This window comes from Castanea sativa, chromosome 11 (genome assembly GCF_040712315.1).
Source record: "Castanea sativa cultivar Marrone di Chiusa Pesio chromosome 11, ASM4071231v1".
Lineage (NCBI taxonomy): Eukaryota > Viridiplantae > Streptophyta > Magnoliopsida > Fagales > Fagaceae > Castanea > Castanea sativa.
Window position 1 is genome coordinate 27688109 of NC_134023.1, and position 24739 is coordinate 27712847.

A 24739-nucleotide genomic window follows, 5' to 3' on the forward strand; every position below is an offset into this window, starting at 1 on the left:
CATACCATATGCTCTTGGTTCTTTGTTATGAAACATTTCGATTGCATCATGTAGATTTCTTTTTCAAGATTGCCATTAAGGAATGCAATCTTGACATCCATTTGCCAAATCTCATAATCATAATGAGCAGCAATAGATAAGAGAATTCTAATAGATTTAAGCATGACTACTGGCGAAAAAGTTTCATCATAATCAATACCTTCTTTTTGTGTATACCCATTCGCCACTAGTCTTGCTTTAAAGGTTTCAACCTTTCTATATATCCCTCTCTTCCTCTTGTAAAAGCATTTGCAACCAACGGGTTTAATGCCATTAGGCACCTTTACAAGATCCTAAACTTGATTGGAATACATTGAATCTAATTCAGATTTCATAGCTTGGACCTAATGATGTGCATTTATAACATTTATTGCTTCATCATAAGTGTAAGGATCAGTTTCGACCTCTTCTGAGATAGCTTTAAAAGTTTCTCTCAAACTTATAAATCTTATAGGTGACTTTACATTCCTTCCACTACGATGAGGCACTTGTGTACTAGACATCTCATGAGTAGTATCTTGTGGTGTATCCAACACAGCCACATCATCCCTAGTTTTATCCATTGGTTGTTCAACTACAGGTTTATTCATTTCAGTCAATACAACGCTACTTCTAGGAGTAAAATTATTCACATGGTCATTTTCCAAAAATTTAGCATTTGTACTAACAAAAACTTTGTTATCATTTCGACTATAGAATAAATAACCCCTAGTTTCTTTTGGATAACCCACAAGCAAACATACTTCTGATTTTGGTTCCAACTTATCAGGCTTCCTCTTTAGCACATGTGCTGGACAACCCCAAATGTGAAGATATCTCATACTAGGCTTACGCCCACTCTACAATTTCATGAGTGTTTTGGGAACAGATTTTGATGGAACTAAATTTAAAAGATATATTGCTGTATCTAAGGAATACCCCTAAAGGAAATTGGTAAAGTTGAGTAACTCATCATGGACCTAATCATTTCCGAAAGAGTTATATTCCTCATTTTCGCTACACCATTTTGTTGAGGAGTTCCAAGTGCAGTCAATTAAAATATAACCCCATTTTGAATTAGGTAATCCTTGAAATCCCCAAGAAGGTATTCGCCACCTCGATCAGATCGAATGGCTTTTATACGTTTACCTAATTGATTCTCAACTTAAGCCATAAACTCTTTGAACTTCTCAAAGGTTTCGGACTTCCGTCTCATTAGATACACATAACCATATCTTGAGTAATCATCCGTAAAAGTGATGAAGTACTCATAACCTCCTTTTGCTTAGGTTGACATAGGATCACATACATTTGTATGAACTAATTCAAGCAGCTCTTAGGCTCTTCTACCTTTTGCATTAAAAGGTCGTTTTGTCATTTTACCCTCCAAACAAGATTCACAAACTGGAAAATCATCAAAGTCCAATAGCTCTAAGAGTCCATCTTTGATTAGTTTTTGAATCCTATTTGAATTAATATGACCTAAATGTAAGTGCCAAAGATATGCATTACTAGTAGAATGAAACTTTTTCTTTAATGATTTTACATGAGAGCTATTATCTAATTCAGAATTGTATAATTCATGCTTATCAGGAGTTAAAATATAAAAACCATCCACAATATTGCCAGAACAGATAAACATTTTATCCTTCTTTATTACAACATTGTCTTTCAGGATAACACAATATCCATGTTTACCTAAATAAGTTCCAGAAATTAAATTCGTATGAACATTAGGTACATACAAATAGTCTTCTAATATTATAACTCTAGACTCAAAACATAAATTAAACACTCCAACAGCTACAATTGGAATCCTACTCTCATTAGCCAAAGTAAAAAATAGTTCTCCTTCATTCAACTTTCTGGTCTCTTGAAACCCTGCAAGGAATTGCAGATATGATTAGTATAACCTGAATCTACACACTAGGAATCCGTGGGATTCTGTACTAAACATATTTCAAGAAGAAATGAACTTTTCATACTCTTATTCTTGGCAGCTTTGAAAATTGGACAAATCCTCTTCCAATGTCCTTTTTTACCACAATGGAACCACTTTCCTTTGGTTTTTTTCCCTTTGTTGGCAACTTCTAAGGTAATTTGTTTACCATCTTACTTAGTGAAGTCCTTCTTCTTCTTCTTCTTCTTCTTCTTCTTACCCTTACTTTTCGACTTAGGTTGAGAAGTAGAAACTTCACCAACATTGGCTTCAATACTAGAAGTACCAAGGATGCCTTCTGCTGCTACCAATTCATTCATCAATTCAAACAAAGAATAAATCTTTTTGTTCATATTATAATTAAGTCTAAATTCCTTGAAGGATTCCCGTAGTGACTGGAGTATCATATCTACTTGGGATTCCTCATCAATATCGGCACCTAAAACTTCCAGTGTACTTAGATTAGAAATCATTAAGACAATGCTCTCTAACTGAAGTACCTTCAGCTATTTTGGTATTATAAATCTGCCTCATAATTTTTTGCCTTGCAGAATGGTCTTGCTCACCAAACATCTCCTTTGGACTTAGCATAATGTCCGAAGCCAGTTCTACAGCCTGCATTTGATCTTGTAGAACATTTGAAATAGATGCTAGGATATAGCATTTGGTCATCTCATTAGATTTCTGTCAACGATCGTATCGCTGTTTTTCCTCAATAGGAGCATTTAATGATGGAAAGCTAGGACATGGTTGAGTAAGCACAAATTTGTGCTCTTCGGCAGTAAGAACAATATCCAAATTTGTTTTCCAATCAACATAGTTGGATCCAGTCAGTTTGTCTTGATTAAGAATAGCAACAAGTGGGCTAAATGATGTCATGATAAAATCTGAAAATAATAAACATGAATATAATAAGTAAATTAGATATTATCAATTTAGCATACAAATATATAGTATGAAACCTTAATAAAACTATAATATAAAATATGCAACGACATCCCAATCTCAAGTTTAAAATTCCTTGGAAGCAAGTAAATTATAAACATTATGATTGATTGAGAACTATTCTCATTATTAGTGCTATCATGATTATAAAGTTGTGATTTATAACTGTTTTGTGTTGGCTTTAATTCCGTGCCAAATTTGATTGTAATTTTATTCAATATTTTATACCCTATACTTTATGTGGGATTTTATTGTAAGGATTGTGTGATAGAGAGAGTGTGTGAAGACTCAAGCTTTTGAAGTAAGAAAATTTCTCGTGGGTAGCTCACGACTAAGCATCCGCGAAGTGATGCATGTGCCCTGCATATGACTAGAATGCGAAGAGTCATGACAGATTGTGACAGCTGGTTTTCGCGAGTGTCTCGCAAGTAAGGTCTTCCCGCGAGATACCCACGAAACAGTCTGTTTTGCTATTTTGTCCTATCTCCTCCACTACATTCTCAATTACACTATATATACCATCATTACCCACATATTGAGTAGAGAGTTTTTCAAAAAAGAAAACCCTAGCCTCAACCCTTGAGAGTGTGAGATTGTCATACCCACAATTCTACACACAATCCATTGTAGTTTTCCTCTACTCTTTCCTCTCCATTTATATAACCTTGAGAGGCTGATAGCCCGAACACTTACCACACTCATACTGAGTGTCCAGTGTGTTTTGGTGCTGCTGGGAAGCATTGGAAGAAGCCAAGCTTTGGCAAATGCAATCAGGCGCATTGCGGGATCTGAAAAGCTAGACAAGACACGGTTCCGAGAAGCCTTGTTGGAGTAGGAGTTTGGAGGGCTTAGGTGCATTGGGTAGACTAGGCTTGGAGGGTCTTTTGCTATTCGTGTATCCCAACTTATTTTCTAGTGGATCGATTTACAGCTTGGAGGGCGGCGAAGAGGTTTTTCGCCGAGTTCTTTGGTTTCCTCTTCAATAACATATCGGCATGTTATCTTGTGTTTGCATCTCTCTTCCCTACTCTTTTAGCTTTCATTTTACTGTTGTGTATTGTTGAATATGGCTTAAAGTAGCGGTTTTGTTTGTTCGATCGCATTTACTCTATTCCGCACTTAGTTTAAGTTAGAGTAAAATCAACCGAGCCGTAATTTTTATTTTGAGGTCTAAACAGCTCTTGTGTTTTTAACACAAATCTGAGTTTTCAATGATAACTCTTATCAAACACTAATAACATGTCGTATTTCCTTTAGCCTCTAAGTAATAATGACATAGCTTCGAAGGGAGGTTAACATTAAACTTAGTTTAGTGTACACCATTGACTGAATTCTATGTGAGTCATTAAGTAACTTCACGGTAACGTGGTCGTCCTTAATGTAAAAACACATATGATCCATCGTAAAGAAATTTATTCTGTAGTACCATGAATTAAACACCCTCCGAAGGGAGCAAGGCATATATGCTAAGGCGAGGTGCTTAATCACACTACTATAAACCGACAATGTAGGCCGTGAGATGCAACCCTTGTATCTCTCTCCCACTAGATGTTTTAAAAGAAAGGTTTTTAATTATAAAATATGTGTAATCCAATTACACATAGCCTTGCTCTTTATACTGTGAAAACACTTAGAAAAATTCAAAATTCCTAGTTTTCAATCGATCGAATGTAAATCTTGATCGGTCAAAAAAATTAATAAATTTATACCTGACAATCTTCCTGGCTCGATCGGCACTCGATCGCTTCTCGATCGATCAAAAACGAATATTCGATAAATCAACTAGCAAACGAATATCAATCGATTCAAGCAAATTGACCTCTGTTTCACTCGATCGATCGAAGGTAATTTTCGATCGATCGAAACACATGAAAACTAAATTTTTCAGAATTTTTCTTGAAGCATTTTCAACGGTTTTTCATGAACAAACAACCAACATATGAACATGATAAACAGAGATTGATATCAAAACTGAATCCCATTAATGTTAAAGCCTTAAAGTTCAAATTAATATACTTAAATTCAAATTTAAACAATATCATAACATTAATATCAATTTTTATCAAAACAATAATTTTAACAACCATGTAGAAAATTAATTACATAATCTCCTAACATCATGAAATTATTATTCTTAATTCCAAAACTCACAAAACATATTATACAATTTGAAATTGAAGACCGCTCTAATACCAATTGTTGGATAAACATGGTTTGTATCTCATACCAAACATATGCAGTGAAAAATTAACGGATCTACTTCATTCGCAATTAATAACATGCACTTTGTAAATTTCAGAATTTAAGAATATGAGAGCGTACCTTGGTGTGATGAATTTCAAAACAAAGATCTGAAGCACTTGTGAACACTTTTAATCTTTACTACAATTCCACTAACACCCAAGAAGTGTGGTCTTTCAATCAGTTTTCAAGGGAGAATAATAGAGTGTCTCACACTCACATACACACCATTTCACAATAGTGCCACTTACCAAAATTTTGTAGATTTCTCCCTTTGTATATAACTGATTATTTAATTGGGCTGGCCTTTTGGGTTTTCCAATTGGGCTTTAGTATGTGGCTTGGAGTGAGACTAAAAGGGACCAATAAGACACTAGCTCCAATGGGCCTTGGGCTTCTTTAGTCAACTCTTGACAAGTCCAAAGTTATTATTAACTATATTTAATACCACTATATAAATATAGTTGCACTCTAGGCCTTATTTATAAATTATATTCCAAGACTTTATTATACATGTAACCCCTTCATAAAATATTCGTAGTAATACAAAATCATGAATATAGACTGCCACTTTAAAGATTACTACATCTTAATTCCTTAAGTACCCAGTTTAATCTTTTAATGTTATTCATCATATATTTATGAAATCTAATTTCATAAATATATACTTTAGTAACTCCTTATTAAAGTGGTTAGGCCTAACACTCTGAATAACCAAACCCATTAAACTTATGTCAATGGAATATTTTATATCTCCGTTAAGAGACTATGAATTTCATCTTAAGAATATATGTTCCATCAACATTAAATGTAGCTGCCCAACATATTGAGGTTTTGATCGTGACTTTAGATCTCACTCCTGATATATCAAAGCAACCTACACCTCATGATCAGGTCCATTATTCTTTTAGGATTAAGAGTTCATGTAAATAGAAGTCGTGAAATTTATTATTCATTTGACAGTCGTTAAGAGAATAATAAATCTCACAGCGGTCCAGTTCAATATGTCTTAACTCTTAAAACATATCAACTAGAAATCTTCATTTCTATGATCAAGACAAATCATTTTAGTTGATATGTTATAGTTTTCGTAGATGAAATGCCCAATTTCATCACCGACTACGAACTAAAATTCTGAGTTTACAAAGAACTTGTGATCTATATCTTCAGTGACTAAATCACATAGATCGCATACTATGCATCTCGTGGACTATATGATAATGTCCCAATATTCATATTACCATTATTTTTAGATAATAATAAAAATAATTTTATTAATCACAATATTAAGTCATACATAATGTCATATATAGAATCATACAATAGGATTTAAGGGCACACATCCTAACATCTAGATCTGTGATTTTGGTTTGTAGAGTTTAATTGATAATGGAGTTTTGTAGATCAGTGAAGGTGTTAAGATTAGTGACTGGATTCGTGGGTTATGGATCGGTTAGGGTGGTGGGTCAGATTTGGGTTTCTGGTAATTTTTTGCTAGTGAATCGGTGGTTGACAGATTTTGGAAGGTTAGTTTTTGTTGACAGTTGCGGAATGAGTGGATGAAGAAGATGATGGTGGTGGATGGGTTGGCAAGGGAGATGGTGGGTTTTGAGTTTGTGATGAGGAGCCTTTAATAGGTGGTCGTTTGGGTGATTTGGGTTGTGGGTATTCAAAATTATTTGGATGATAATGCCATCGACTCCACCGCAACACCGCTACCATGGGGAAGCCACATCTCTACCTCTCCTCCATTCTGCTATCTTGAATATTTTGATGGGTAAATGGGAAAGATATGGTTTGGATCTACTCCCACTCACTTTTATCTAGGTTCTTTTATATTCGAGTTATGAGTTTTGTGTTGATGATGCTATTGGTGGGTTTGTGAGTGCAACTGGAGGGGGAGTATGCCTCGGCCGAATGAACCGGGGTGAAAAAGGAAAATGGAGTCACCACCTAGATTAGATCTAGAACCATAAATATAGCGCCCTTTGTGGAAGGAATGATTTACTACCAGAGCATGTGTCCAAATTTTAGATATGGGGATGGGAAAGTGTTAGGCACCCAACCCCACCTGACCCGTGGGTCAGCTCCCACTCATTGTCTTACGTCTTAATCTCATTAAAGGCATATTCAAAACTTGTATTCAAGACTCTCACACACACTAGCATACATTTAGCAAACGACATGACATTTTTCATCCCAAATCTTAACATGCATTTATCATGCATTTTATCATATCAGATCCAAGGCAGCAAACAAACAAACACATATCATATCCAAGGCAAAAACATAGACATGTTAGGATCAAACAAGCATGCTATCATATCCAAGGCAAAGCATTGCAAACATACATTCATATTCATCAAAGCAAGATCAAAATCAAAGCTCCAAATAGATGCATGTTCATGTTAATGTATGCCTTACTTCACTGCATTACAGCACCTATACATCAATGTATGGACATGTTATATGCATGTTCATGACAAAACAAAAATATAAAAACCCTAAGCTAGCAATCAAAGGAAAAACAAAGCAAACAAACATGGAGGTAAAGACTCAAAAGCATGAAACAAGACAAGGTAGGGACATATTATATAAGTAAAATAAAGAAACCAAAGCAAAAAGGTGAGTTTAGGGTTTTAGGGCATGGGTATGCGTGCGCATACATAGGGCCTGTGTACGCAGCCCAATTGTGTACGTACACATACTTCTAGTATGCGTGCAAATGTAGAAAGCATGCATACGCATACACGCCCTAAGCTCTAACCCAAAAACACAAGAGCATAGCAAAACATAAACTTAAAATTAACAACCTAACATGCTTAAAACGACAAAGCTAGAAATACCTAAACTAGGTAGGTATATTATAACACAAACAAACCAGAAAAACAACAAGTTAAAGAAGATCAAAACAAAGAAAAGAAAAAGAAAAGAAACTAGAGCATTATACCTCAAAACACAAAGCTCTTTAGTTTGATTTTAACCATTCCTCTCAGTCAATCTATACACAATCAAACAAAGAAATGATTAGTAAACTTGAAACTCGACGATTAAGGCTAGAAAAGGCCTCAATCAGAAAAATATTGACTGGAGGATGTTTTATGAAAAAACTCCCTCTTTGATTCACTATTTCTAGTGAATCTTGTGTTTTCCCTTAGGATTTTTTGTGTCTTTTGAAAAGGTACCATATATGACTTTTTATAGTTAAGAAATGGGGTTTTGGAACGACTCTTATACGATGTAGAATTCATTCCAAAACCAAAATTTAATGCAGAAAAACTTACCTTTCATAGTTTCTAGAACCCTAGCATGCACATGCATGCCCATGTATGCGTGCACATGCTTCATGCATGCACACACAGGTCCTGAGCATGCATGCGCATATGCGTGTATGCGTTTGCATGCCTTAGGGTTTCCGTGGCCTTTATTTTCCAAAAATAGCTTATTTAATTCATAAAAGACTTATTTTTTTTTTGAAAACACTTTCCTCAAGACCATTCCAATCTGATTGGGCCCAAAAACAACCTTGGACTTTAAAATTCCAACATCATTGGGGAATGGGGGCCTAGGTCATAAGGGGTACAAAATGCGGTGTCTACAAATGCCTTTCTTTTGATTCGTGGGCTCTGCTAACGAAATCAAAAGAATAATAGATAAAACATTTTGTTTTGACATACGGCTCGAGTTCAACCCATGCACATGACAAACAACACGCATACATGGGGTGAGGTGCAACTCTGTAGCGTTGCGCGGGATTCATATGTCTGAAATCCCACCTTTGTTACTTGGGAAATGAGTAAGGACAGATTCACTATTCCAAAACTTGTTTTGCCAATTGCAAGCAAAAGGCAAGTGATTCATTATCCTAGAGTCACTAAAAAAGAAAAACAAATATGGCCAACGGCCTTAACCATCAACCAAACAAACAAGGTACTCTTACAAGCTTAAAAGGATATATATTTGTGGTGTCTATCTGGAGCTCTTGCCTTAAACTTCTCCAGGTGGCTTGTGCCTCTAGGTAATACTTGTCTTCTGTCTCCATCTCTATCTCTTCTATTCTGGTGAAGCTATTACCTCTGGGTGACTTTTGTCTTTATCTCTATCTCCATCTCTATCTCTTATATTGTGCTTGCATATCCAATTCCCTTGGGATATGTGCACAAGTTCTATACTCTTCTTTTTTGACTTGTATAGGGTCTATGTTTAAATATTCAATTCCCTTGGAATATGTGCACAGATTCTATATTCTTCCTGTGCCTGCATATTCAATTCCCTCAGAATATGTGCACAAATTCTGTATTCTTCTCTTCTGACTTGTATAGGGGTTGTGCCTGCATATTCAATTCCCACGTGATATGTGAACAAGTGGCCTTGGTAGTTTTGACTCACGAGGAAGTCCTTGGTGTAAGATACATTGGGGAGAATAACTCGCTAAGGAGTGTGTTGGTGGTCCACGAGGAAGCCTTCTTGGTAATTTTGACCTACAGGGATGTCTCTGATAATGTGTAGTCCATTGGGGAAAATTATCTTCTTCTCTTTCATGACTTACGGGGGAATTGGGGAAGCCTTTGTTGATTCTGCTCACTAGGGAGTTTCCTCAATTCTCTAGGGAAATTCTTTTCTTCATAACCCTCAAGGGAGTTTTCCTTGTGCCTTGGACCCACGAGGGAGTCCTCCATGATACTTGGGAGAAACTTGTTTATTCTGTAACTTATTGGGGATTTGGTTAATGATCTTGACTCACAAGGGAGTTTCCTTAGTGATTTTCGATCCGCTAAGGGATGTTCTTGATCCTTTCAATCCATTGGAGATGCTTTGAGAGTTCTTGTGTCTTCTATCTTATTAAGGATATTTCTGTCATTTTTGAATGCCTTCTTGAATTTTTCTTTGTACTTCCCACCTTCTAGTAGTCCACTGGGGATATTCTGAAAGTTTTTTTTTATACTAAACTACATGTAGTTTAGTGGGAGGCCTAAACTACATGTAGTTTAGTCATCAGACTTCCCCACCTTTTTATTTTTCTCCAACGGTTACCAACCATTTCTTTTTCTTCTTATTCTTCTCCTCCACTGACATACAGGCCACAAAATCATCTCTTAGAGGGTGCAAGGAGGTTTGGAATGGCTTTTAGATAATGTGGGATTCATTTCAAATCTCAGCTTTAATGCAAAAAATTTGCCTTTCATAACTTTTTGAAACCCTAGTTGCGTATGCAAGTCGATGCTTGTGTGCATCAGACTTACGTACGCATATGCATATACGCGTGTGTAGGTTAGAGGTTTCCTTGGTCTTTATTATTCAAAATAGATTTATTTTCCCAAAAGAAGTTATATTTTCATTTTAACATTTCTTAAGTCAATTTAGAATCTGATTGGGCCTTAAACCAACCTTGGCCTTAGAATTTCAGCATCATTGGGGAATGGGGGCCCGAGTTGTAAAGGATACAAAACGTAGTGTCTACAGGGTCCTCTACTTGGTTGAGAGGGTTAGTTGCCAGCTGGTGGGTGCGGACGCACTGCAGGTTTCAATGGATCCTTCATAGGTCATGCTTTCCCCACTTTCCATGACTAATGCTGAGTACCAGTGGTAGAGGAATGGCATTCCTTATACTGAGAGGTTCATGGATGATCTAGACTATGCCCAGTCCAGTGAGACTCATCTCATGCCCTCCTTTTCTGTGGAAGTGTGTATTCTTTCTTTTTCACTTTCCTTTCTCTTTTCTTGCACATGGTGATACTCAACTATGATGATTATGTCAGGGTGTGGCTGGTTCTGCTATTGGTGGTCCTGTTGCCCCTCCTTGTCTGCCTTGGTCGGTCTATGCTTATGGCCCTAATGACTTTGCTCAGGAATGTCCTGGGACATAACCCGAATGTCATGAGTTATCCCTTTCTAAAGGGTACACAAGTGTCCTAGCAGGATTCCTCTAATTTTTTCATAGATTGCCTTTCGGTTTTCGACCCATCGAGACTCCTTATATCATCTTTGTGGATACATTTAATTTCTCTCTCTCTCTCTCTCTCTCTTTTATTTTTATCTCTCATTTTTCCACTCAAAACTCATGCTTTCTTCTTTTTTCTCCTTTAGATATGGTTATATGAAAGGCTCCAGTTGCTTCATCCTCCCACTGTTTTCCCTAGTCAATATTAGCCAAAGCATCCTCATAATCGTAAGCTCAAAAATAAGGTGATGGATCCTACTGAGTTCACTAAATTCTTGAAGTGTCTATCCCCTTTAGGTGTCCAATGGGTGGTGGAATCGTGGCATATCACGAACATGGTCAATCATGGCTTCAGGGATAACTTTGTTCCTTTGGTTGGGCTTCGCTATTGCTCTTACTACTCTACATGTCGCATTGCGAGGCAATTTGGTGACCGTTAAGGAGCCCTTAGTGACAATGGTTCCTTCCATACCTTGGCATTTACTGAAAGGGTCTTAGGTAGAATTCGTGAGACTTGGTCGCAGAGGATGATAACTAAGGACATCCGTTTTCCTTAATTCCTCCATCCAACTTCGGGGTACAAGGATTGGTTATTTACTGACTTGAGGTGGGTTCATAGGGAAGAGAAGGCTTACAAAAAGTCCAACAAAAGGAAGAGGATTGACTAGCTATCTTGATATGCCCCAAATTTTACTTTTCTGCACATTATGATCCTCGTGTCTTTTCTTTTGGGTTTAATAAAGGATTGGAATTTTCCAAATCTCCTATGGAAACAATTTGTTATCTTTTAATTTGAGCAATAAGAGAATCCACCATTTTATTATCTTTACTTATTGTCTTTATTTTTCTTTTCTTTCTCCTATGCCACTTAATTTTTGCCAATGATGTCCTTGCGGGAATTTTGGCCATGCTTATGGTATTTTCTCTATCTTTTACCTAGATCATTCTTTTGAGTTTTCAACCTAGCGGGCCGTCTTTGCCTCAACTTTTACCTAGATCGCCCTTTTATTAAGCTACATCACATTTGGATTTTTTAGGACAAAAATGGTTGTTTAAATTATTGAACTATGTAACCAAACAACTCCATTTTTGAACTATGTAGCAAAATACTCCCATTTTGGAACTCAACATTGCTGATGTTGAGATATGCCAAGAATTCAATATTAGCCATGTCAAATTTTATGCGTATTTTGCCACTTAAATTTTTTATAAAAATCTTGCGCAAAACTCAACGTTAGGAATGTTGAGATTCACTTAAAAGTTTTGATTTTTATTTTATAGTCAACCTAGTCAATGACATGTATATATGTTGAAGGAGTAATTCTTAGGAACTTTTGGAGCACGGTGAATGGTGCTCCCTCCTTTTACATTCATGGTGGGGTTAACTCATTAAATTAATGGTGGGGTTCACCATAAATATGAGAGGAGAAAGCACCATTTCGCTATATTCCAAGAGTACCTAAGTATTTTCCATGTTAGAGAGGGATTTTTCACATAGAAGGGAAGTCCTAATTTAGAGGGATTTGTTTCCTTTAACAAAGAACTTTACAAGGGATTTGTTTTTTTTAGCAAACTGTTTTTGGAGATTAAGTTGATTTGGGAATATCTCATATACAAATTCTTCTGTGAGTTTTTTGTATTTATATTTTTGTTTTTTGTTTTTGTGATAGGTATTTATCTTTTTGTTATTTTATTCAAAATGAACTTTGAAATGGATATATATTTTTCTCAAAATTTTATGAGGGGGGGCGGTCAGTCAAATTTATCAATTGCTCAACACTATTTCAAATTTTCAACTCAATTAATGAAATTTTGATAAAGCTAGGAGGGCCTGCCCCGATGTGGCTCCACCAAACAGAAGTTTAGCATTATAACTTGCAGACCAAATAAGAGAGAGGACATGTATATCAGCACTATAAAGGGAAGGAAACCATCCAAAGATAAAATGATATCTTTACGGAAACTTCTCTCTTGGTATTCTTTGAAGTTTGTGTAAGATAAATTTAAAGTTGCAGTTGAAAATAAATATACCTTCAACCATAGTTGTTTTAGTGTTTAGAGAAAAAGAAGACTTACTATATGATAGTGTATATATAAAAATGAGTTTTCTAGCTTATGGCCTTTACCTCACATAACGTTTTTCACAAATAAAATCCTTAAGACATGAGTTTATATTTATCACTTAAATGTGAGCCATATAAAATCTTTTAAAAATCTTACATTCTCCCACTTAGCCCACATGACATTTAAATAACTTGATAAGCGATATTCACTTTAATATGACCATGATATTACCCATATCAACTAGTTGTGAAATGCTCCCACTCAAATAAAGAATCCAATACATGAATCATGCGGTAATACCCTTTATTATAATGAGCACTTCCTTCCATGTATTATAATGTATGGTAATCCTTACCTGAGTACTTTATGAGCCATTAATTCTTTATGAATGTAATACATATTTGTCATTTGGGTCTTCTTTTATACATCCCCACAGATATATCATCCTTATATATCTCCACAGATAAATCTAACTTAATACATATACTTTATGTGCACAAAATAAAAATCATATATTTCCTTCTCCAAAACTAACCAAATATGTGTCCAGAACATAGAATAATTAGAGTGAAATTAAACACCAAATGAACTAACAAGTTCCATATGCCGAAAAGAATTTTATATTGTTTTGCCGGTAAATCTTTAGTTATGAAATTAACATATATTAACTCAATAAATTTTAGCTCAATGGACACTATCAGTTTCTTAAAATTCTCTCCAAGACTGAGTTAATTTATGTCGTTATGTTTATTTCAGCTTTCACAATCATTATCCTTAGAGAAGAAAATTATAACTGAGTTATCTTTAAAAAAATCTTTAAAGGTTACATTATAAAATCGACAGCCTTAAGACTTATCCATAATGTTTGCGTTATAGCTTCATAGCAAATAGGATGTCTTACATGACAAAACCAAATCACTACTTCTAAGTAGTATGCCATTCATATTTAGGTGTAAAAAAAAAAAATTTACTCTCACTGACCTTAAGGTATATACATTGATCAACAATGTACCCAGTAAAACCAAATGAGGCAACAACAATGGTAAACCTTTATATACCGTTAGTGGGATATCTATGTGCCTAACTTTTGCAAAGTATAGCTTTTATTGGGAATCAAACCTTCATAAATCTTGTAAATTAATATTAATAGCTTTTGATGATGTGTGAAAATCAGTAGGCTAAATGTTTCGTGCTTCAACAACAGTTGGATGACCTGAAAAGAAAGAAAGAAAATATCAAAGATGATCGAGGTGAACCGTCCAAGGACCCTCCAACAATTAAGTCAGTTTTCTCTCTAGAACTCAAGTGTGGTGAGTGAATAAATAGTAGAACCTACCTTGGTTGGATGAAGCTTGGTCCTTTTATAGAAAGCGTTGGAGTGGGTCTACTTGTTAGGTTCCATTAACATCATGGGAGATGTGTGGGTTTAATGGGGAGGGTGGAGCAAATTTCGGGGAATTCACCCCACATCACGTAATAGTGGATCGTGGTTCGATCGTTTTGTGTTTGTAGAAAATATTCTGAAATTCACTAAGTGTTAGTTCGTTGTCTAAACCTTCCTGTGGTATGGACGACTTATATCTCTTTTAGACAACTAATCATTTCCTTGGACAATCTATTTTCATGTTTGTGATACATCTTTCTATTTTCTCCCTTCTAAAGATTATCTTGGACATTGTTGGGCTTGGATAACCATTATGGATGAATGATACTTGTTACAAATCATCATCAACTTTCACAAAACCTTTAACTTTATAGGAATAAATTCCCAAGCTTTTAATCTTGAGCAATTAGATCACTCCCGCCCTTAGTACTCAGTTTCTCATTTGACATGTATTTTATTGAATGGGATGGGTGGTTCATACACATAAGTACCAAAACATAGATCCACGGACTCCAAAAAAATAAAATTTGATGCTATAAAACTTAAACCTTAATTCTAAATAACCGATGTCAATTTAGTAGTAAAATTCGACCTTCCTATTGGCAAAGGTGCATCGCATGAATTTAACAAAATACTTCATTAATAAGACTAGTAAATATAAACAATAAGAATAAAATTTTCCATACCTATAGGCCTAAGAAAATTATGTTCTCAGTGCCTAATTCACCATCTTATTTCAATTAATTCATAAAAATAATAACCTCCCTATCGAGCCAAGTCATTATTTTCATGAATTAATTGCCACTTAGATGCCTTTATTCCTAATGAAATCTCGTAAAAATTTCTTGATGTCATTATCATCATGGTTTTAAGATGCTATAGCCACTCCCAAGTCATTTTGATATTCACTACTTCATATGGCATCATAAAGATCAACTAATCCTAATATTGATCAATATGCACTAAAAAATGACATGACATAATATTTCAATAGATGATAAGTGCAAGGAAACCTATAATGCACTTAAATAAATTACTCACATAAATTATCCGAATCTCATAGGTAACAATAAACTTTATGAAATAATTTCAAACTTACATGCAACACATTTATCCCCATAATTTATTGTAAAAATGTTATGGTCTCCAAAACATAAGGATCATTTGTGTTATCATGCCAAATGTATTGATCCATAAAAAATGGTCCCTAAAGCAATTCACTATTGAAAATTGTACAAATATCAAGATGAGGCATGTTTGTCATATGATTTACCATACAATCACAAATTACTTTCCAAATAATTAAGATTTTATATCTAGGAAACAAACATAAATATTTGGATGTACACTTGATGAATATCAAAATCAAAATCAAATTTACGAACACTTTAAGTGCCTTGGCATGTATTATAGTCAAATTACCCACTGGTCCACATTAGCATATTTTCAAATACTATATGTGGACAATTTAGATTAGAGAAAACAAAGTTTTTGAGTTGCACATGTACTAAAAAAACAAATAGATACAATATATCTACCTTTGAACCTATCTAGTTCTATATAGATAATAATCATGTGGATTTCAAATTGATACTTTCAATCTCAAAACTCAATGGCAATTCGTTACTCAAATACTAATAAAGATGCAAACAAAATTTGTTCTCTAGGATTTAGAGTATGCATGCTCTATATTTGCATTTAGGACAACTTAAATTTCATCCCAAAATTAAATTGGCGCATAAAAACTTTTACTATACAAATATATGGTAATTGGAAATAATAGAAATTTCTCTAACTAAAATCACTAAACATCATATCATGAAGGATGGCTTTGATACCAAATGTAAGATAAATTTAGAGTTGCAATGGAAAATAAATATACCTTCAACCATAGTTGTATAAGTGTTTAGAGAAAAAGAACACTTACTATATAATAATGTATATATATAAAAAGGGTTTTCTAGTCTATCGCGTTTACCTCACATATTTCCTTTTGATGGAGACAGGTTATATATATAGGCTAAACTAGGAACCCTTTTAAATTAAGATTTGTTCCATAACCCTCATTTCATCAAGGAGTTTAAAACTTGTAATTTCAATGTATTTATTAACCAAAGGGGATATACCAATTGAATGTTACCTAGAAATTGTTTTTTTTTTTTTTATGCAAGATGGGAATTTTACTCTAGTTTAATCTAAGTGTGTATATGTGTGAAACTTCTTCCTAGAGACTTGAATCCTGACTCTTACTCCCAACACCCCACAAACACTTAATACTTGTGAAGTGACATGAATTTTCATTTATCACTTAAATGTAGGCCATATAAAGTCCTTTTAAAATCTTGTAGTTTGAACTTTGATGCCAAAGGAAAAACTTATATTTATTTAATGTATTAGTTTCAAACGCCTTCAAATAACTTTTAAAATCCATTTTCAAATCTTACCAATATATGCTCTATTTTAAAAGACTGTACTGCAAAGTTGCATTGACTAATGATTACTTAAAAAAAAAAAAAAACCCTAGTGGAGTTCATCATCTATCTATTAATTAGAAAGATAATTGATATTAGCCCATAAATGCATAATTATTATTGTTATTTTTATTATGAATCAATAAAGTTTTTTTTTAATAATTCAAGAATTTTATTCAAAATAAAATGAGCATACAATAGGAGCCCCGAAAACTCTAAACCAGCAATTAACAGAGTGAGACTCTGCATTACATACCACAATAATAACATGCAGACACACTACTTAAAGTAGGCAAATCAACACTCTTAGGCATGATTATGATCCTAAGAGAAAAGAATGACATTACAGAATGTTTAATCACGCATGAAAAAAAAAGGTTTCAAATGGTGAATATTTATGTATGCTTAATCATGCATAATGTTAATTTTAAGTGCTTGTATCTTCTCAAATGGTCACATGGAACCAGCAAACATATAACTCAAAAGACAAAACTTAGGTATAGTACTTTAAGTACTGTTCTTTAGGTTCATTTTTTAAAATTTAGCCATGTAACTATTTAACTAAGAAATATACTTCCATCCTATAAGAAAAAAATCCATATGGCAAAATTTTAAGAGTGAAAACCTGAGAAACAACACCTAAGTCTAGGTCTTGCTCTAACCCAAAATACCCAAACAAAATTAACCCAAAGTCAAGAAAAAAAAAACTAAAAAACTCAATTCTTACACAAGACCTAGCTTGTCAACAGAGTCCATGCTAAAATACCTTCTAACCAAAGAATAAAAAAAACCTAAAAAAAAAAAAAAATTCTCAAATACAAAAAAAGAAAAAGAAAAAAAGAAGGGTCAGGATTGAAACAATAAAAATAAGATACGGCTAAGATTTTTGGGTGGGTACCAATGCCATACCCAATGGTCTCCATTCCCAATAGTTGGGTTGGGTTGGGCTGGGTAGCGTAAAAAGAGAGAAATTTGAGAGAGAAGGGTATTGTAAAATGTGGTACTGATGAATGGAAGAAAGTGATAGTCTAGATATAAAAAAGGAAAGAATTAGGCTCGGTCGGATTGGTGTCTTGAACTCTCATTTGTCTTCAAATCCAAATCCCATGGCTTCAGAGAAAGAAGCCGCTCTTGCAGCTGTTCCTTCTGATTCTCCCACCATGTATCGTATATGTTTTTTATTATTATTTTCCTGCCTTGAACATAATACAAATACAATATTATTCAGATTTTTTATCCCTTACGTTTTTGTTTAGATTCTGGTGTAAGGGGATTGATCTATTATTATTATTGTTATTATTAGGGCATTACTCCAAATAAAAACTTCATGTTTCTAGTATTGTTCTTGATTACTGCTATTTGTAGTGGGTTTGGGACTCAATTTTGTTTGATCTGAATTTAATTTATAACATACTATTGATATGGGGATCTTTAATTTGCAGATTTGACAAAATCATTAGTAAAGAAATTCCATCTAAGGTGGTTTATGAGGATGATGAGGTACTGCTAAACTAAGTCCAAGTCTAAGTCTTTCTTTCACACACATTGGATTCTTCACATTCTACATAACTAGTCTAGAGCAAATTTTAAAAGAATTGGTTCTGAATTAAAGAAATTGGTTTCAAAACCTGTCAAGGTGCCTCCTACTCCTAGTGGTCCTGGGTTCAATCCCCACTACTGGCCTTGGTCAGGTTCTATGTCATCGCCGGCATTCAACACATTTCAGATCTTTTCTGAATGGCTGCATTCATATTATTATTGCTTAAAGCCTTACACCTAGAGTTTAAACAACTATCTCTCTCTTTATATTTCTTGGTATTATGGCACTGGCAGTAATGGAAATATCAATTAATCTTTCCCATATTGTCTATTCCTGGCAGGTCCTTGCTTTTAGAGACATATCTCCCCAAGCTCCCACACACATATTAATTATTCCTAAAGTTAAGGCTGGGTTGAGTGGACTATCTAAGGTACTTTCTCTATCTCTCTCTCTCACACACACGCACGCACACATTTGTACTCAATGTTTCCATTTTGGTTGTCTCAAAATTTGTAGTTTAGTTCAAACGTCAAAAAGAAGGGGAAAAAAAAAACTAGTCACTTTACCGTTAAATCCTTTTTAAAACTGGCAATTACAAAATTCTGGGAATGATGCAATTGATGATCCCTCAACTGCATTGGCTCTCCCATCCCTTAACTTCCATCACCTCCTCCTATTGCCCTACATCAGAATCCACCCCCACCCCTCCCTAACCAACCGATATATCCCAAGCTCCCTCAAAACACCTTTAAATGCTCCCCAGGTTCTTGATTTATTATGTGGGATTGGCTATGTCGTGAACCAATTTCAAATATCTGGAATCTTATCCCTTTATGTTTGATGTGGACTATATGGAGGGAACAAAATCGGCGTATTTTTGATGATGTGGAGTGCACGTCTTCTCAAATACAAGCATCCTTCATTAGTTCTCTTTATGAGTGTTCTTTTGTATCAAGTCATACTGATAGTAACTCCATTCACTCCTCCATATAGTCAACTCATATATAGATATTATCCCATTGTAATTCTTTAGGCTACTTCGTGTTTATTTTCACGATGTAGTCTCTTTCCAATAATATTAGAAACATCCTTGTAATACCAAGGGAGTTTGTGTGTTACTAAGAATCTGGTCCAAAACATTTGGATTCCGTTCTGAAAGGTAGGGCAACATACCTCTTTTATATATGTGAGGTACATTCAAACCAGGTTATAGGGTAGTAGGGACAGGCTTGGAGGGTGCAAAGTGGATGTGACTCGGATTAATAAAGTGAAGAAGCATCTGACAAATGAATTGTCCATTAGACATTTTTAGGATGGGTATAGTTTGTCAAAGGAAAAAAAAAAATCAGGACAGGTATTGGGTTATTTAGTTGTCCTGCTGTGGGAATAAGAATGGCATGTATCTAGAACTAGGGGAATTTCACAGTGTCTCTCAAAGGCCTGTGGTGTGCATGTTGGAAGGGAGGGACAGAAAAGGATGGGAAGATTTGGTTTCTGTGGTTTGAATCCATTTTCTTCATGAGAATTGGTGCTCAATTTCCAATGGAGGCCTCTTTGGTGGCAATGAGGTGTGTCACATTAGAGGTGGAAGCAGTTGATTCACTTGATTGGGTTTAGCAGTGAAAGTTTTACATATAAGGAAAGGACTTCATTTAAAATATTGAGGTGGAGTTTTTCATGAGCCAAATTATGAGGTGGTGAAATCACAATGGAAAAAAAAAAATCCCCCTTTCTATCTTCCATTTATCTCACAACTAAATAACCGATTAAAAAAAAATTCACATGTAAATGCTCTGGATTATGGTTGAAAGTTTAACTGGGGGAAAGTTGGGCCTCTAGAAAATGAAGCAAATAAATGGCAAGGCGCAATGAATTATTGGGTCATGTGATGACCCAAGATTAGACTTGAAGGGCAAAAGTTCCATTGTGGAAAATAACAAGATGGATGACCTTCTGTGGGTGTGGTTTTGAAGTCCATTTCTTATACTTCTAGATCTAGGCGGTTGAGGTAAGATAATTCTTTATCTTATTTATTTATTTTTACTTGTAAGTTACACACAAACACACTTGGTGGGTCTTGAACCCATGACCTCACTCTACACCTAGCACTTGCAAGGGGAGGAAGTGACAGTTGTGCTAGAGCTCATTGGTGGACAAGACAATCCTTTGTCTCCTTTGATGTTCATTTTAGTTATGGAGGTACTTAGCAGTATGCTTCAAGAGTTGTGGAGCGTAGTTATTTGGAGGGGTTCAGAGCAGATAGAGGATAATTTGATGCTTTGTCAGTGTCTCACCCTTTGTTTGCATATGACACCATTTTCTTTTGTGATGTTTTTTTGACCTCTTATAAATTCTATGATTACATTTCTGTTTTGGAGCTATTACGGGGTTGAGGGTTAAGCTGAGCAAAAGTGTGTTGGTTCTAGTAGGGGGTGGTTGATAATATGGGAGAGTCGGCTGCGTTGCTATGCTGTAAGGTGGGTTCCTTACTGATCACTTATTTCGCATGCCCTTGGGTTCTTTTTATGAAGTGAATTTGGCATGGAATGTAGTTGAAAGGATGGAGAAACACTGGCTGGGTGGAAAATGATATTTTTTTTTAATGGGGGTCACATTGCACTACTCAAGAGCATGCTATTTAGTCTTCCTATTATTTTTCTCTCTGTTGATATCCTTACCCATATTACTAATAGAATGGAGAAGTTTCAATTGAACTTTTAGTGGGGTGGGGGAGGTGGGGAATTTAAATTTCATTTGGTAGATTGGGATACAATATGTTCTCCGCTTAAATATGGGGGGGGCTGAAAGAGGAAGATTATCACGTTTAATGAAACCTTGTTGGGTAAGTGGTTATAGTGGTTTCATGAGGAGTGTGAACACTTTTGGTGACTACTTTTTCGTGCAAACTATAATTTGGCCTCTATTAATAAAATTCTTTATTACTTAAAAAAGAAAAAGAAAAAAAGAAGCAGCAATTATAAACTATTCAAAATTTGATATTGTAAGGCTATGTTGGTTTCAGATGTTGGCGGAATTTACTTCAATCAGCTAGTTCTTTTGTTTTTCACCCTTCTATAAATTGCTTAAAGCAGGACTGAAAGAGCAAAATAATAGCTCGGAAGATGATATTATTTTACTGTTTAAAGTTGCTCCATTTATTGGTACTGGACCTAAGATTAGACATAGAATGCTTGGTATCTTCAAAACTTCTGCTATTCCTTTTCCTCAAAATGAACCATATCAAACAATGTGGGATAATCGTTCAAATGTGACCATTTTGATGACGACCAAAGTGACCTTGCCAGCAAGCTAGAAGCTCAACTACAGATTTTGGCATCATTTTAAAAACTCCAAACAAACCAAAAACCTGTAACGATGGGCAATGTAGCAAAAGGTGGTTAATAGATTCACCATTACATTTGTACATATTTGGTTCCAAGCGGTTGAATGTGGACTATTTGGACTGAATGAAATCAGTGTTCTTTTGAGGATATTAGGAAATCTTTGGCTTAGTTGTTAGATTTATGCCAATGGACCCTCTTTGATTGGTCTCATTATTGGAGTCTCTCGGATTGTTCTGCACTTATAGATTCTCCTTTGTCTCTTAGAATCGCTTAGTGACTGTTTGTTACTTTTTGTTTTCTTTTTACTCTTTGTTCACTATTGTGAACCTTGTGAATTTTTCCTGCTACTCCACTTTCAATAATATTTTTTCTTACCTATCAAAAAAAATGAGCTTTAACTTTCTCTTCCTTAAGTTGTCAATAGTCAAAATATTACCTAAAGCTGCAGTCTATACAAAGAAAGCTACTCTCACAGGGATCTTTCAAATTATTTTCCAAGGGAAAAGATGATTAGTAGTAGCAGTATCAATATCAGAGTCCAAAAGTTGGTAATAAACACCTACCTTAAAGCCCTTTTTCTTGTATGGTTTCCAGCACATCTTATCCTCTCCAATCTCCCTAATTTATGAATCATAAATGGTAGCCATGAAAGTCATCAGGTTTCCAATTCCCAATAAATGACACATAAATGGCCATAAACCAATATCATAGGATTTTTTTTTAGTTTTTATTTTTTATGTCTGCAAAAGTTGTATTATTATAAAGTGTCAAAATCAGGAAGATAAACATGTTGTGGAATTTGAATAGATTGGTAAATTTTTCATCATTTGTAGAAGAAAAATTCTATTAGAAGACGGGGTAGAGTTGTAGAAAACAGATGCCTTCAGAATTTTATAAATTTGCCTGAATTCACTATTTGTCAACCTTTAGCTTCTCCTTGCTAGCACCTTTCCATTTTTAATAAGTAGGCTCAAAAATATCCATTATAGCCTTTTTTTCCACTTGGAATTTATGTAATTAGAATTTTGCAGCATTCCAGGTAGGGATATGCCATGGATATAATGAAACTGGAGTCTTACCTTTAACTAGTATGGTTTTGGTTGAGCATTTGGTATTTCCTTGCCCATTAAGGTGATCTTGATTACTCTATGGTCTGTATATAAGACTTGGCTCATATCTAGTGCTCCTATACATTGGACTTGTTAGGATGTGACATGTGTCCATGTTTGGCAATGTGTCATCATCCTGACAGGTCCAGTGCGCTGGTGGACCCGATCTTTGCCCCTGTATATATTCACGTAGTATTTGAGAAATATATAGGTAGGTCTTACTAATGCTTATCTTGCTTATTTTGATATTGTTCTATTTTTATCTATGGGCCTTTGTTTACCAGGCTGAGGAGAGGCACTGTGAGATTCTTGGCCGCCTTCTCTATACTGCCAAGCTTGTTGCCAAGCAGGAGGGTCTGGATGATGGCTTCAGGATTGTGATTAATGATGGGCCAAGTGGATGTTGGTGTTCTTTCACCATTGTCATTGCTTGAAATTAATCAAAACATTTATTTATTTATTTATTGATTTCTAATTTTCCAAGAATTCGGTTAAATATTTTCTTAAATATAAATTGCAGGTCAATCTGTTTATCACATTCACGTCCACCTCCTTGGGGGACGACAAATGAACTGGCCCCCTGGCTAAGACGGAGTTATTTGGGCCATGATGGTCGATAAGTTGTCATTAGTAGTAATGATGTGCCTTGTATCCTCTCATTGGTACCTATCAATAAGCAAAAAAGATATTGTGAGCTTTATTATGCATCTAACTTAAAACAATGCATGTACGGATTACAGCAATCAGCTGGTTTGTAGCTACTCAGACTTTTGCTGTGTTATTCCATGTGTCTTTTGGAGCAGTACTTGACATTTTGGGATGAGTTCTAAATAATTAGATCAGTGTGGTATGCTGGGAAATACTTTGTGAATTTCTGCTTGCTGGTTTTGGCCCAATTTAGATTTCCTCCATATGCATGCAACTAACATATGTGTAATATGATGATGTGCAATCTGATGTTTTGAGAGACATCTTGATCCAACCAGCCACTCATTAACTTTTGCTGTTATGTCGTGTTGGAATAGTACTTAACAGTTGGTGATGTGTCTAAATATTCAGAGATCAGTGTAGTATGCTGGGACATACTTTGTGAATTTCAGCATTTCGGCCTAACCTAGGTGTCCTCCATATGCACGCACCTTCCCTAACATACGTGTAATATGATGTGCAATATGATGTCTTGAGAGAAATCTTGATTCAAGCCATGTCTTTACCAACTTAGTAATATGATGAAACCCTTTCAATGACTGGCTAGTGTCTACTTGCAGAATGAGATAAGGAATTGAAACTGAAAGGAGATATTTCAAATTGACTGAACTTCTTGGAGTTTAACCTGTTTGCAAAAGTCTCACTGAAAATTGGCGGCGCATAATAAACTTTTTGCTGGATTTTGAGGGCATTTGGATAGCCCGTCCATGTCCAATTTTTGCTTTTTTTTTTTTTTTTTTTTCACCGCGTGTTTGTTACTGTTCATTGGCCATGAACAGTGATTTTATGCCAATGAACAGTAACTTTTGGAATGAACAGTGATTTTTACCCCTTTAAAAATTATTTTGTTACAGTATTTTCAGTTTTCAGCAATAAGTTCTATCCAAACGGATCCTTTAAACTCCAACATGATGTCTAATAACTTGAATGTGGTAGTATTCTAAAGAATTGATTGGACTAGGTTTTAACAAATGATAAAACATGCTTATATAGACGTCCAGGTGTAGAGTTACAAACATAGCAAATGATAGTGGG

The 24739-nt window shown here is 35.0% G+C and overlaps 1 protein-coding gene across 1 annotated transcript; it reads left to right on the top strand.

Moving 5' to 3' along the window:
- Positions 1 to 17895: 17895 nt before the first annotated feature.
- LOC142614785 (14 kDa zinc-binding protein) lies at positions 17896 to 23867 on the top strand. The gene is made up of 5 exons (XM_075787420.1): positions 17896 to 18165; positions 18446 to 18503; positions 18884 to 18973; positions 23281 to 23398; positions 23517 to 23867. The coding sequence occupies exons 1-5, from the start codon at positions 18014 to 18016 to the stop codon at positions 23582 to 23584; spliced, it is 486 nt and encodes a 161-aa protein (XP_075643535.1). The 5' UTR covers positions 17896 to 18013; the 3' UTR covers positions 23585 to 23867.
- Positions 23868 to 24739: the final 872 nt, after the last annotated feature.